The sequence below is a fragment of the Panthera onca genome, chromosome B1, assembly GCF_046562875.1.
Source record: "Panthera onca isolate mPanOnc1 chromosome B1, mPanOnc1 haplotype 2, whole genome shotgun sequence".
Classification (NCBI taxonomy): Eukaryota; Metazoa; Chordata; class Mammalia; order Carnivora; family Felidae; genus Panthera; species Panthera onca.
In genome coordinates, this window is record NC_138342.1 from 178936142 (window position 1) to 178951264 (window position 15123).

General features: G+C 51.0%; 1 protein-coding gene across 4 annotated transcripts in view; it reads left to right on the forward strand.

Moving 5' to 3' along the window:
* Positions 1 to 270: 270 nt before the first annotated feature.
* The window catches only part of PRAG1 (PEAK1 related, kinase-activating pseudokinase 1), a 52116-nt gene continuing 37263 nt past the window's right edge, over positions 271 to 15123 (forward strand). The window contains exons 1-4 of one of the 4 annotated variants that reach the window (XM_060653115.3): positions 271 to 517; positions 5363 to 5847; positions 7839 to 7991; positions 8103 to 9658. In XM_060653115.3, the coding sequence (XP_060509098.2) occupies positions 5518 to 5847; positions 7839 to 7991; positions 8103 to 9658 (2039 nt within the window). In that variant the 5' untranslated portion in view covers positions 271 to 517; positions 5363 to 5517. Of the gene's footprint in view, positions 518 to 5362; positions 5848 to 7802; positions 9659 to 15123 lie in introns of those variants that run through there. The other 3 variants (XM_060653114.3, XM_060653116.3, XM_060653117.3) reach the window with 3 other exon arrangements.

Below are 15123 nucleotides of genomic sequence, written 5' to 3' on the forward strand. Positions count from 1 at the left end.
ACATTGTAGTAAGAGCCAGGCTGCCGGCACCGAGAGTCGCCGTGGCAGAGGCGCGCACCGCGGTCTCCGGGGAGGGGGCAAGCCGGGGCCCCGCTCGCGGGTCGGACGGCGCCCAGTCCCGGGCCAGGGGCGGGGCCTCGCGGCCGGGAGCGGGCGGGCGGGTGGGCGCGGGTGGGAGGGGCGGGACGGGGAGAGTTTGGACGACTCGGGGCTGAGAGCCTCAGCCCGCCGGCGGGGAGCCGGAGGCGCTCGGGCCCGGGTAGGGGGTGGGGGCGCGGGGAGGCGGCGGGGACTGCGGAGGTGCGGCGGGAGCCTGGGCGGGCGGCGTAACCGGAGGCGGAGGGGGCGGAGCCGCGCTCGCAGCTGCCACCCGGCCTCCGGGCCCAGGCAGAGGACACCCGCCCGCGGCCGGGCACGCACTGCGCGCGCTCACTCTCCAAACAATGCTCCGAGGCGCCCGGCCGGGCGGCTGGCTTCTCGGCGACCGACGGCGAGACCGGGGGAGCGCGGCCCCGAGGTGAGCCCGCGGCGCTTTCTCCAAATCCGGCCCCTTTTTGTCTGGCAAACGTGGCCGTAGAGGGGAGCTCCGGGGGAGCGCTGCGGTCGCCGAGAGGGCGATCCCCTGTCGGCGTCCCCCGGGGTGACAGGCGGCCGCTCGGGGAGGGTGGAGCGTCCGGACCGCGTGCGCCCGGGCTTGTGCTCCAGGTGCAGGCACGGAGCCCGGAGCACACGGGAGCCGGAGGGCTGTTTTCGATTCATTCGAGCATCGCGCTTTTTAAAACGGGGAAACTTTCCTTCGAGTTCGGGGAGGGGACACCGACTGTTGTGCTGGTCTTGCTGGTCTTGCTGTTCTGTCTGGGGCAGGGGACCCGAGCGCTTTGCGAGTTGCTAGTGGGGACACTTCATTTCCGCGGCAGCCGTATTGTCAAAGGAGCAGAGGGAGAGGCCGTTCAGGGATCCCGGGGGTGATGGTTTGGGGCCGCAGGGTAGCGGCCGCTGGCGCTGCCCCGGGTTAGATGCCAGCCTCCGAGTCTCCGGAGGGAAGGAGATGATGCCTCTCTCCCGAGCCTTCTGAAAGAGGGCGTACCGTGGGCACGTTCTTAACCTTTGCGTGTGCTGCTCGTGTTCCCAGCCGGACACACACACACACACACACACACGCACACGCAAGCACACCAGGAGAAAATAGAACCTCTCCACCTCTCCGCTTTCAGGTCCTGTAAATGGGAATGGAGGCAGGGCCCGCTGTGTTTATTTTTCTCAGGTAAAGCTCAGCCAGCAAGGACATGGCTTTGCAGAACTGGATAAGAAAGCCCAAAGGTCTCGGGGCCAGGAATTTTGCAATGCCATCAGTGCAGAGTCAGGTTCCACGGACCTTACTGATCACTGGCCTGATCCGTGGTAGCAACCTTTTCCCGTTTTGAGAGGGACATTTGACAGGAAGCCCTGGGGAATTGTGCGGTGACTTTGCCATCGCGTTGTCCTGTGGAATTCGGCCATCCTCCGTACTGGTTTCGACTGTGGTAGGTCTAACCCATGAAAATCACATTCCTACTGCTGAGATGAGATTGCGTACATAGCATTGGAGACGGAAAAAATAAAATGAAAAGTTGGGCGAATATCACGACTTACCTTCTGAGGGGTGGGGGAAGGAGGTGTGTTAAGATTGTCACTTTGTTCTTTCTGCCTGGGCAACCCTTGCCAGTGGAGTATTGAAAACCAGACACTTTCCGTACCTACTTTTCTTTTCCAGTGTTGCATTAATTTAACGGTATGTATACATTTATCAGGTGAGTGTTTTTTGGAATTCTGTCACTTCGGGGTGAGGCATGAACAGCCTTTGATGCAAGCGTGAAGGGGTATTTGGAGCCAAAAGGTTTAATTTTACAGATCTGGCCGTCATTCTTCAGATTCTTTTGGAAATGGGATGGGAGTGTGTCTGACAACTTCAGTCTTGCAAATTGCAGCCACAAATCTAGTGCAGAAGTTTGCAGAGGCTAAGATGTTTTATCACGACTTGGATCAGAAAGAATGCTGGGATCTTTTTCTAATCTTGCCCTGCTACCTCCCACTGAACTGGGGGAATTTGCATAATTCTGGGGGCCGCCTCCCTTCGGAGGTAAGGAACGTGGGCAGGAAGGTACCATTCCCAGGCTGTGGAGAGTTGGCACTGGGAGGCGAAGCGACATTCCTGGTTTGTGAGCGCCACTTGAGTTTTTCACCATCTTTCACAGAAAACAAATAGGGGATAATTCCAGGCATGGAGCTCCCCAGACAGAACTGGGAAAGCATCTTTTCTGGCTTGACAGGATGGTAAATTCTGTTTGCTGTGACTGAGAAACCAGTTTTAACAGGATGCAGTGAGTCAGTGATGGTGGAAGGCTAGCACTTCATTCTGTTTTCTTCTTCAAAGACTGCCCCTAAAAACCTTTGCATCTCTGAGCAGTCGTGTCGGTGAGAGTTGTGCCCACATCAGAGAATTTCAGAGCTGGGCCTGGGAGCGAAGAGAGGGTGCATAGGCTGTGGCCAGGGTTCTGAGGGAAGCTTCCCACTCATCAGTAATCCGGAGCCTACCCGAAGTCCCAGGGCGGTGGTGGGCCATCGGCGACAAGGAGTGGGGACCTCTGGCACCAAGCAGACATGACAAGTTTGTGCTCCCAGTTGCCTGTTGGGGAGGAAATGAAATGTGACCTCCCCGGACTGCCTCTTTGTGAATCTGTGGTAGCCCCGAGGAAGTGGTTGGACACCCACCTCCACAGTTAGCTCAGCCTTATAAGGAGCTGCAGGAACGCAGAAGGGACCACAGAGAACTGGTCTTTAAGCTTTCTTCCCTACTGTCATCAGGGTGGGGGGGGGGGGGGCGGGGCTCGGGAGCCTCTGACTGCAGTAAACGGGAGACTGTTTTTCTCTGTGGCCAGGAAGCCTGTCGGCTCCCTAAGAAAGGACCAGCTCCTCACCTTGGGGCAGGGATCTGGAGACTTGCTCTCCAAACACCACTGTGCTTCCTCCCCTTTTTCCTCCTTGCAAGATTTAGCAGCTGAGCCTAAAGCTCTCGGTGGCTCAAAATTATGGGAGGGAGAAAAATCCTTGCTATCCTCCTCTGCTTGTTGAAGCTTAGTGACCTCTTCTGGGGAACTTGGTGAGGAATGAACCTGCTACTGGGGTGTATTTAGGGGAGGAGAAGAACCTAACCACAATCATCTTAAAGAGAGGGATGCATAGGACCCACCAACAGTTGCTGAAAGACAAATACTTGTGTATTTCAGAGTGTTCATTTAGCTTAGTGAGGCAGTGGCTTTGCGGGGAACTTTGGAGGGAAAGGAGGTGAATTTAGTGCCAGTGCTTGCTGAATAAGCCACCCCTGTCTGTGAGTGCGTGTGGGACAACAGAAAGAGAGCACTTTCCAAAACGATTCAGGAGTGGGCTCCTGGCTCAGTCTACCTGGTTAGTCCTGTTGGTAGTTTAAGTTTGTTTGTTTGTTTGTTTGTTTATTTATTTATTTATTTATTTATTTTTGAGAGAGAGAGAGAGAGAGAGAGAGAGGGAGCATGCGAGAGAGCGCACAAGCAGGGAAGAGGCAGAGGGAGAGGGAGACAGAATCTGAAGCCAGCTCTAGGCTCTGAGCCATCAGCCCAGAGCCTGACGCAGGGCTCAGACTCACAAAGCATGAGATCATGACCTGAGGCGAAATCAAGAGTCGGATGCTTAATCAACTGAGCCACCCAGGTGCCCCTAAAGCTTTTTTTATTAAAAAGAATTTTTTTGTTGTTTTTAATGTTTATTTATTTTTGAGTAAGAGAGACAGAGGGTGAGCAGGGGAGGGGCAGAGAGAGAGGGAGACACAGAATCCGAAGCAGGCTCCAGGCTCTGAACTGTCAGCACAGAGCCCGACGCAGGGCTTGAACCCACAAACCACGGGATCATGACCTGAGCCGAAGTCAGACACCTAACTGACTGAGCCACTCAGGCACCCCTGTCCTGGTAGTTTAGAAGGTATCAGCCTCAAAGCAAGTTCTCACTGGAGGACAGTGGAGAGCAAACCCTAGGGCAAAACTCCCTATTGGATGAGAATCTGTTCACCTTCGATTTATGAGGATTATTTTCTCATGAACACCCTCCTTATGAGGAGCTCAGTTCATTTAAGTGAGCAGAGAAGAGCAATGAGCAGCAAACAGATAATGGCCAGCAACTCTGTCTGATGAAGGACATGATGAGGTGAGGGGTTGCCCACACAGTTGGCCTCGCTTTCTGAAACCACCAAACCCCCTATGTCTATGGATGAGTCTTAGTTTATGCCATTGCCATTGTTTTTTCCATCTGTGAGGTTTTTTTTACTTATTTACTTAAGTAATCTCTACACCCAATGTGGGGCTTGAACTCACAACCCTGAGATCAGGAGTCGAATGCTCTTCCGGCTGAGCCAGCCAGGCTCCCCTCTATCCGTAAATGGGGATAACAGCTACCTGCGGGGTGTTATTCAAGCTAATTGGTTAATATCTGCAAACTTCTGAGCTCATCTTGAATGGGCGAATTTGCTAGGTGCTAGGGGCAAACTCTCTGTGCTCAGTTTGACTGTCAGAGACACCTCTCTCAACAAGCTGACTGCCTTACCTCCAGGGCTATCGTAGGCAAAAATAACTGTGATAATCTCTTCCCTCTGTTCTGTTCTATCAGCCACCCTTAGACCACAGGGCTGTGGTGGTCAGGCATTTCTTTTTCTGTTTTCCCTCCTTGACCTGCAGCCCCTGCTCTGTTGACCTCACTGAGCACTGGGTTGAATAACTTATATTTAGTAAGGAGAGGAGGGCAGATTCCCCAGATGCCAGACCTCCTGACACAGTTCCCTCGAGGGGCAGGCCGGCACCACACCTCTCCCCTTTCTCCTGCATTTAGTCTCCACCTGCCCAGAAGTACCATTAGAGCACTGGTCTCCGGGCGCAGGCCTGCCTGCCTGCTCAGTCCTTGGTTACAGATTGTGGCCTGTCCTCCGGAAGCCACTGTTTTTACTTGCAGAATTACTTTGTAGTTCTTGTCCCAAGCTCTAGACACCCCAGCAGCAGGGAATGCATGGAAGACAGGGCAGTTCCTCATCTAAAACCCTATGTGATTTCTTCCTGCCACAGTCCCCAAACCTCAGCGCTCGGGACTTCAGGGGACTGAAATGTCCACTATGCTCTGTACTCCTGTATCAGAGTTGCATTTAGTTTTTACAGCTTCCGATAAGGCTGCACCACCGCAGAGTGACTACGAGCCTTAGGACAAATAGGTGAGGGTCTCAGAAGAAATGGAATGCTAATTTTGACCTTTTCCTCTCCCTTTTTTCCTCTTCCCTCCCCTTCCTACTCCCCATTCAAATAATTAGACTCTAGGGTAATGCAGCCATCCTCTGGCCGCGTGGATCTCTGATCAGGCAGATCCCTGCCATTCCCGGGAGCCGCTCCGTGCCCCGCGTCTGCCTCCCATAAGACCACGCCAGAGAGCTGGGCACAAGATGAGCCAGCACACTGTCTGCTCAAGATGCACCAGACCGTCCGACTGAGCCCCGCGAGCCCAAAAATGTCTGCGTGCAGTGACTTTGTGGAGCACATCTGGAAGCCCGGGTCCTGCAAGAACTGCTTCTGCCTGAGGAGTGACCACCAGCTGGCACCTGGCCATCCCCAGCCGCGAGCAGGCAGCCTGCCCCCTCCACCTCGCCTGCCCCCCAGGGCGGAGACCTGCCGCCAGGAAGATGACGCTGTGAACAGCTCCCCCTACTCCAAGCCCACCATCGCCGTGAAGCCCACCATGATGAGCTCAGACGCCTCTGACGTGTGGACAGAGGCGAACCTGAGCGCCGAAGTCTCGCAGGTGAGGCTGACGAACCCGTGTGGTATTTTTACAGGGGCCACTCTTGTTGTAACGCTTGGTGACTGGCTGGCAGCCAGGGAGGGCTGTTGGAGCAAGACTTCTGCAGGACAGAATGGCTTCCCATCAGCTCACCCCATGACTGCCCCGTCCTGGCTGCTGCCCACCTTTCCAGCTGTCCCTTTAGGCCAAGAACCATCAATCCAGTCCCTCAAGTTTAAATGCAGACTGGGTTAATTATTTATCTGGGGACACACCAAAATGAAGCTTTTTTTTTTTTTTTAAGTTAAAAAATGTTTTAATTGATAATTAAAAATATATACGCAAGTAGCGGTAATTGTATAACAAACGCCCTGCATCCCACTGTCCTTCACCATGAGTGTCAACAGACCAACTCATGACCCGGTCTGGTCTTGCTTCCTCTTCACCCCCACCTCCACCCTGCCTTCCCTGTGATTTTGAAGCAAATCCCAGATATCACATCATTTCCGTACATGTCTTAAAAGATAAAGTCTTCTTAAAAAATAGAACTGCAATACCAAGATCGCCCTTAAAATATTAGCAGTAGTTCTTTCATATCCAGTTCCCAGCCGGTGTTCAAATTTCCAGCTTTGAACGTTGGATTTTAGCAACTTTGACCTGGGATAACTAAAGACGGTCACATCCTTAGAGATTAGACTGTTCTGCTCATCCCACAGGTCACCCTTACAAAGGTGTAGTTATTTAGAGGCCGTGCAGAGCCTGCTGCCTCTAGACGTGTCTAAGATGCTGTCAGTCAGTCTAGGACATTCTCAAACTGCTTGGGACTTGTTTGACCTTTCTGTCTAGTCTAGTTTTCCTAAACCATCATGGTGGGTGGATCAGGAAAGGGTGCGCGAGCCTATGTAAAATCAGAGATCAGTTTTATATCGGAGGTGGCTTAACTGAAGAGAGGCACTTCCTGTGGTTGCACGTAGCTCCATGTCCCTGCTCTATTTGTCGTAAGCCAGTCACACCCACTCGCCAGGCTACGTTCACTACCTTCAGCCTTCACAGACGTAAGCCAAGGACTCTTTCAGTTCAGAATCATCTTGGAAAGGAAGCAAATGCAAGCCCTACTTTGAGGCTGCTTCTAAAAGTTTGGGGGCAGGGGGAGACTTTTTTTTTTTAAGTTTATTTTTATTTATTTTTTTGAGAAACAGGTAGAAAGCAAGCAGGGGAGGGGCAGAGAGAGAAGGAGACAGGATCCCAAGCAGGCTCCACACTGTCAGCACAGAGTCCGATGTGGGGCTTGAACTCACGAACGTGAGATCATGACCTGAGCCTTAACCGACCGAGCCACCCAGGCACCCCAGGGCAGGGGGAGACTTTAGAAGGGAAGGACGAGGGGACCGTGACTTCAGGGATGGGAACGAGCAGTCCACATCTCTGTCTCCTAGTTCAACTAGTCCGGCCACTTACGTAGGCTTGGGCCGAGGTCACTGGCAGAGCCCAGAGAGCAGCGAGGGGGCTGGGACCCAGCTCAGAAACCACCCCTCACTCTCTTGCCCCACCGCCCAGCCAAGGTATTTTAAAAAGCCTTAAGACTTCGGTTTCTTCGGGAATGTACTGTGGCATGGTTATCAAAAAACTAACAAACACGGAGCGAAAATTAAACTCAAAACTCTCTTTTCAAAGCTCTTAGGAGAACTTACCTCATCAGGCAATTTTGAGGGAGAAGGCAGAATATTCCTTTTCAGGGTTTTTCCTTCCCCTACCTCACAGACTTAAGCCAAAAGAATGACAGCCCCCGGGGAGGGAAGCACGGCTGGGTGTCTGGGAAGGCCAGTGGCTTTGTGGGTGTGACAAGGAGGAGAGGCTGTGGGGCGATCAGAGGGGGAGGCGTGCTGGAGAGCTTCCTCGCTGCAGCACAGAAGACCGTTCACAATGTCATGGCACTTCCCTCTCACTTTTTCTCTCTTCCTTTTTTCTCTGACAAGGTCTAATGTAAGTCTTTTAACCTTGGGGCTGTGTAGGTCATCTGGAGACGAGCCCCCGGCAAGCTCCCCCTCCCGAAGCAGGACGACGTGCCGATAGTTTACCTGGGCAGCTTCCGTGGCGTCCAGAAGCCTGCCGGGCCCTCCGTCTCCGCAGATGGCCACTCTCGCTGCCCCCCTGCATATGCCATGGTTGGTCTGCACAGCCTCGAGGCCCGGGGGGAGCGGAGCACTGCCTTCCACCCAGTGAGTTTCCCCAATGAGAAGGGGGGGCGAGAAGATAAACCCATGTTTCCCTACCAGGAGCTGACCTCCACTCAGGAGAGCTTCCGCCAGAAAGTGGCTGCCTTTGCCGGGATGACATCTGGCTGTCACGAGGGCGCCGGGCCCTGCCCCTCTCCACAGCCGCCGCGGGAGTCCCTGGCCTCAGAGGATGACAGCGATCAAAGGTGCTCGCCTTCAGGGGACAGCGAGGGGGGAGAATACTGCTCCATCCTGGATTGTTGCCCCGGGAGCCCCACGGCCACGGCCACCTCACAGGCTGCGAGTTCTCGGTGTAGGCCTGGCGGAGGGGACCGCCCAGCAGTGTGCTGGGGGCAGGCAGTGTGTACGGGGTCCACTGAGGAACAGAAGCGGGTTGTGAGCTTCCCGAGGGAGTGCTGCAGCCAGGGCCCCGCGGAGAACCCTCCCCGCCTGGGTCCCAAGAAGCTGTCCCTGCCCTCAGAGGCGGCCGGTTCTTCAGACGGCCTCTCCTGTGGGAGTCCCAGCAGCGGGGCCAGCAGCCCCTTCGCCCCCCATCTTGAGAGTGATTACTGCTCCCTCATGAAGGAACCTGTGCCAGGGAAGCAGCAGGACGCTGGCTCGAACAGGTGCCTTGGACTGACTGGGGAGCCCCAGCCTCCAGCCCACCCCAGGGAGGCCGTACAGCCTGAACCCATCTATGCTGAGAGCACCAAGAGGAAGAAGGCGGTTCCAGCGCCTTCTAAGCCACAGGCCACAGCGGAACACGCAGCAGCAGCTGCTCGGGGCCAGGGCCAGGTACGGACAGCTAATGCCTGGGCTCCGAAAGCGCCATCTGGCTGGGGCCGGGACAGGGAAGGCCCAGATAAGGTTCCCCAGGTGGCAGCCACCATCACGGTCATGGCAGCCCATCCAGAAGAGGACCGCCGGACGATCTACCTGAGCAGCCCCGACTCTGCAGTGGGGGTGCAGTGGCCACGCGGGCCCCTGAGCCAGGACTCAGAGGCAGGTGAAGAGGAGACTTCAGCTGGCCAGGGGCTGAGCTCCAGAGAAAGCCACCGCTCCGACGCGAGTGAGAACACACCCAAGGGGAAGCCTGCCATTCCCCCCAAGCTGTCCAAGAGTAGCCCCGGTGGGTCCCCAGTGTCGCCATCTGCCTCCCCACTCTCTGACCTCAGCGAGGGGAGCGCCGGGGGTGGTCTTGGACCCCAGGCTTTATCCGGGGGCCCCACTGACTCTGCGTCCTCCTGCCGGGCCAATGGCGTCGCCACCAATGACTCTGTCTGGTGCCACCCACCTGCCGCCACTGCCTCAGCCTTGGACCAGCGGCGGCCCCGGTACCAGACTGGGGCCTGGAGTCGTCAGTGCCGGATAGAGGAAGAGGAGGAGGTGGAGCAGGAGTTGTTGAGTCAAAGCTGGGGACGAGAGATGGAAAACGGTGCCACAGACCCCTCAAACTCCTCTGCCTGGCACCGTCTCCGCCCCACAGACGGCTCCTCTGGGCAGAGCAGCAAAGTCGGGACCGGGATGAGCAAATCGGCCTCTTTTGCCTTTGAGTTCCCCAAGGACAGAAGTGGGATTGAAGTGTTCTCACCTCCTCCACCGCCTCCAAAATCGAGGTGAGTATGATTGTCTGTGTGTAAGTCGGGCTTGTTCCAGAGGACTGGGGGAGGGCTCTTCTAGAAACCTGTGCTGTTGCCCCCCTACCAAAAGCCCTCGGGCCCAAGCTCTGGGTCTGGCACTCTGGGCACCAAGTATCTGCCCAAAGGCCTTGTGCCTTTATGTAAATTTCTAAGTTGATGTTTGTGCTCAGCAAAAAGACCTACAGGCTGTACCCTGCCTGGGACTGGCTATTTGAAATAAACCTATGCAAGAAGCACCGCTAAGCTGTCCCTCTTTTCTGATGCTTGTAGTTTTATAAGCTGGTACTCTTTTCCTCCCCATCTCTCTGGAGTGTCTTTAGCAGACTTTTCTAGGGAAAACCCTGATATTCTCCGTTTATTTAAACATGCAGAAGAATGCCAAAGGAGGCTATGCTGCAGAATTTGGAGAGGCAAAGAGATGGGGAGGCCCATGGGCAATGCCAAATGTGTGCTCCAGAAACAGGCCTTGGGGCCAAGAGCCAAATAGTAGGAGGCTCTGCGCGCGGTTGGTAACCTTTAGATGTGGGCTTTTATGGGGGGAAAAAAGTAGTTTCATTTTAACGTGCTGAAACTCACAGCTTTGTCCACCGCTTTGCTGCTATCTCCTGCCAGTTTAAAGTACCTTTCAAAGGCCTAAGGTAAATAAATGCCTTTTTAAAGGTATTGAGTTGTGCATGGAATTTAAATTCTGGAAGAAAAAAAAAAATGTCCTTCTTCGAGCAAAACTGATTCCTATCAGGGAAAGGAGAAGCCTGCTGTTTTTTAAAAAATGACAGCTTTTCCAAACAGACTTTCTCTAGCGGTGTCATTTCCAGTGATTCTGTTTCAGCTTACGTGCCTCCGGGTTGATGTCAGAAGCGGGGAAACTGACCACAGAGAGATGCAGCTGTGAATACTTGACTTTGAACATCAAGGCGTCTCAGGCTATGATGCTCTCTAACATGGGCTTTTTCAATGACCACTACTTTGTTCTGGTATTGCGCTGGCCACCCGCCAGTGGTATAGACATCCTCAGGTGATTGCAGACTCTCTTTGGCTATAGTTTTAACTTCCCGAGTGAATAAGGGATCCAGCAGCTAAGAATAGCTCCCGTTTATATGGTACTTACTATGGACCAGGCCTGGATGTAAGGGAATTAGACATATTAACTCATTTGATCCTCAGAACAGCCCTAGGAGATAGGAATTACCATCCCCAATTTACAGATGACAAAACAGAGATAGAAGGAGCTGAAGTCACCTGCCAAGATTACACAGCTGTACCTGCTCCTAAATACATAGGGCGCTTTAGCAGGTGTAGGAAGTGAACAAGACATCTGTCTGCCTCCGGCCTGGGTTGGTTAGTGAGAAGCATGGGCTTTGAACTTGATCAGAAAATCAAGTTTATAATGCATCTGTCTTATCTATGGGCTGAGTGATCTTGAGCAAGCCACTTGCCATGACTGAGCCTCCCTAAAATTGGATAGTAATAACAATACTTTTATAACACCCTGTTGCTGAAAGACTCGAATGAGATGAACAGAATCCAGTAGAGGGTATAGTTATGTAGGCAAAAGCCACCTGGAGCTCTTGACTGTGGCAGGGACACCCACACCCTATAGGAAACTTCTGGCTCAATCCCAGGCACCCACCTGAACACCCCCTCATTCCTCAGAGAAGAAAGTAAACCTTTCTCATGTAAGAATTAAGGGCTTGGAGGCATCCAGTCACCATAGCAACATAACTCAGGGTTTGCATTAGCATCTGGGTTGAGATCTGAGGTTTTTGGCCCAGTTTATAGGATAAAACCATTGGATTATACATAGCTCAAACCAGGTGGGAATCTCAGAGGTCCTGGGTTCCAGCTCTTAAAAACAAAAAACAAACAAAAAAAGTTGTTAGTTTAAGGGCTTTTAGGAAAAAAAAAGTCTGGGAAATAAATTTGGCTTAAGGGAGCCCAGAAAAGAGAAAAGAGCATCTGGTACTATTTAAAATAAAACAAACTCGTATATATTTTCATTTGGGGAAGATTTTTTAATCATTACTGACATGTCTTGAGTCATCACGTCTCCCTCATGAGGAGATAAGAGGACAGGCTTGGGACCATAAGCTGATTTTTAATTCTGGAACTCAGTACTTCCAAATCCTTCTGAGGAGGGTGCCAGAAACCCCCAGTCTTCAAATCTAGCAGGTCAGGGTGATGGCAAATTGGACCATTAATGAGAATACAGCCCACAGTTGATGCAGGACCAATACCAGTAGCACAGTGGTAACTATGTTAGGCTGATGTCAATTTGCAAGATGGAAGATGTTAGAAGGTCTTTGAATGACCTTCAAGGTTAACTTAATTTCTTTCCATGGGCCATTTGCTAATAGGTCCTATTTCTAAGAATCAGCCTCACTTTCAAGTAAAGAGAACGAATCTCATGAGGTGTATTAAGTACACTCGACCCTCTAGAGAAAGGGGTTGTTTCATGCAGGACAGTGTTACTTTTCACTTACGTTTACTTAGTTCCTTCTGCTTTCTTGGACTATTCTGGAAGAACACAATCATTTTCTGGTTTGCCTGTGGTCCTATTTTACAAAATTGTGGCTTGGGGGGGTGGGGGGGGAAGATGTTGAGAATGACCTGACTTTCCTGTGGTCTTATTTTGGATGTTTGGCCGTAGCTTATCTGTCTGTCTGAGATATTGTCCTCCGTAAACTCCCATTAGGGTTCTGGAGAAAACTCTTGCTGTAATGTCATGTAGGACTTATTTCCCACAGGTTTGTCTCCTAACCAGAAGTACCTGTCAATCTTCACCTTTGAACTCTGCCCTAAACTGGGGCACTAAATCATTCCAGAGAGTCAGTGAGGTCTGTCAGTCTAAGTAGGTGAGCCCAGATGTGCAGGTGGTTGCCTTGGCAACAGCAGGTACCCACGGACCCAGACTGTACCTCAACTACTGGGAGGAAAACTAGGTGCACTTCAACACCTCTAAAGGGCTCCCACCATAGGACATGGGCATTGAGAACCTTTGTCCTACATGACATTACAGCTATTCTCATTAAACTTCTTAGTTTAAATGTCATGTTCAAGACTTAAGGCAGTTTAATGAGAATAGCAGTGCCTGGGGGAAATAATTAAGATGCAGAAGAATCAAATTTATTTCTGCCTTTTATTTCTTCGCAGTTGCAAACCTGGTTTTAAGTGACATATGGCTTTTGAGTGACAAGGTCAGTTGAGGGAGGATCATCTGATTAGGGCAGACGGGAATTTCACGGAGAAACCCCAAATTAGGATGAGAGGCCTGAACTGAGAGGAGGAGTTGGAGCCCAGCAAGGGAATAAGAACTCAGACAAGGTTTATATGGTTTTAGTGTCCAAAGGTCTGGCCCTAGGTGAGACTAATTGAAAGTAAAACATTTCTCCGAAAAAGTGAGAGAAGTTTACTTTTGAAGTTATCACTCATGCTGATTGTAATTTTAACCCGCTACTTGACTGCATTCTCCCCCTCCTCTGGGGGGGCGGGGTGGGTTCCGGAGAGCAGAGACGGAGTCTGTCCTCGGGACTTTGTTCACGCGTGACTCCCCCCTCTCCCTCCCACATTCTTCTCAGCAGACAGGTGATGACGGGGTCATGGATGGAGCACTTTTCTGTCCACAGAAGTGGCCACTTGGCTAACCAGAGGGAGCAAAATGACTTCATTGTGTGGTCTCTTGGTAACATGGACTCTCAGTATATGAGTACCATGGCCGGGATTGGTATTTATCTCCAGACTCCATCTACAATCTGCGTAAAGCTCCAGATGCTTTATTCCTGCAATACTTTCTGCTATAGTGGATTACGGTGGGATGGCAACTATTTACTAGGAAATCCCATAGTCCTGATGGCTTTTCTGTGTGGCATTTTGAAAATCACAGTTTGTATTAGAAAACACTGTATGTGCCTTGAGAATCTTCTCTGTGTTTAGCCTTTTTGACAAAGCTGAGATAAGTCGGCTGGAGGTCAACGTGGACCAGGAAAGAATGAATACTGGGGATACTTCAGGGAGAGAAACTGCCTGCACATATACTCACCAATTTTGGCAAACAGAACAAAACACATCCACAATGCAAGGTTAAGGTTAGATTCTGGTCCCGACCAGGGGCAAATTAATAGTCGGCTTCTTCCCGTGAGTTTGTGGACAGAACCTAAAATCACTGGATATCTAATGACGCTGTCGGGACCGGGGACCATTAACATTGATTCCTAGATTTCTCTTCTGTAATTTAAAAAAATTACTGAGTTGAGCAGTAGTCTATATCAAATATTTTGGAGGTTTTCTCCAGTTTTAAGCATACATTCATGGCTAAGGCTAGGGATTCGTGGTTCTTTAATTCATCAGATATCTGCTAACCGCCTACTTCCTATTATGTTCTAAGGTGCTAAAAGTCAGTCACTGGGGTTCTGCTCTTTAAGGCCCCTAAGGGTTGAGTTGGTATACATCGAATCAGTAGGTGTGTAACATGACCACCAAGGGTTCTCCCTCTTCTTTGGTTTCCTTTGATGAGACTGGTCATCCTAGCAACTGGATTCTCAGCACATTCTCATTCTGTTGAGTAACACAGAGGTAAGCTCAGCTTGGCGTCCAAGAGGAATGAAAGAATAGTCCTTTCTTTAAGTGTCTTTTGACTCGATCCAAGACCAAGCTTAGTACAGGTATACAGACAACCACTTATTTTTGAAAAGTCAGGGTTGGGGAAGATGCTCCTTGAAGGTCATGAGCATGCTTAGCCATCAGTAATAACACAATATCCTGTGTGGTGCCTGGCACATAATAGATGCTCAAGAAATACTGGTTAAATTGGAGGCAGAGACCGTGCCCTGTTTATTTCAGTTTCTCCAAAAGCACTGTGCTTGAGAAAGAAACAAGTAGCTTTAAACACTTGTATCAGTATCTTTCTGAAACCCAGGTTTCTGGATTGCCCCAGTACTCTGTTCATGCCTCTGTTTTGGTAATTAACACAGTATTGTCTTGCACTGCATTACATTGGATCCATATTTGTATCTCCTCAAGAAATTGTAAACTCCTAGGAGTGCAAGCACCATGTTTCATACATTTTTCTTTGACTTTCCCATAGGCTACCTTGTAGCACAGTGCCTGGGACATAGTAGGTATTCAATAAAGGATTATCGAATTGGGGGAAAAAAGCCAGAGCGAACTACAGATCTTAGCCTGATTTTTCACTGGACAGCCCACTAGAATTCTGTGCCTAGCCTTGCTCAGTAGAACATTGTAATCTTGAGTAAAAGAAGCTGAAGTTAATAATTATTAATGCTTCAAGGTGGGCAAACACCATATAGGCACAATGCATCCTTTCATGGATTAATTTCCCTCTAATGATTATACATTTCAGTTTTGCAACTGGACTCATACTCTGCTGCCCTTTTTTTTTTTTTTTTTTTTTTTAAAGCTGAACAGGTGTGTGGAACCAGCCCTCT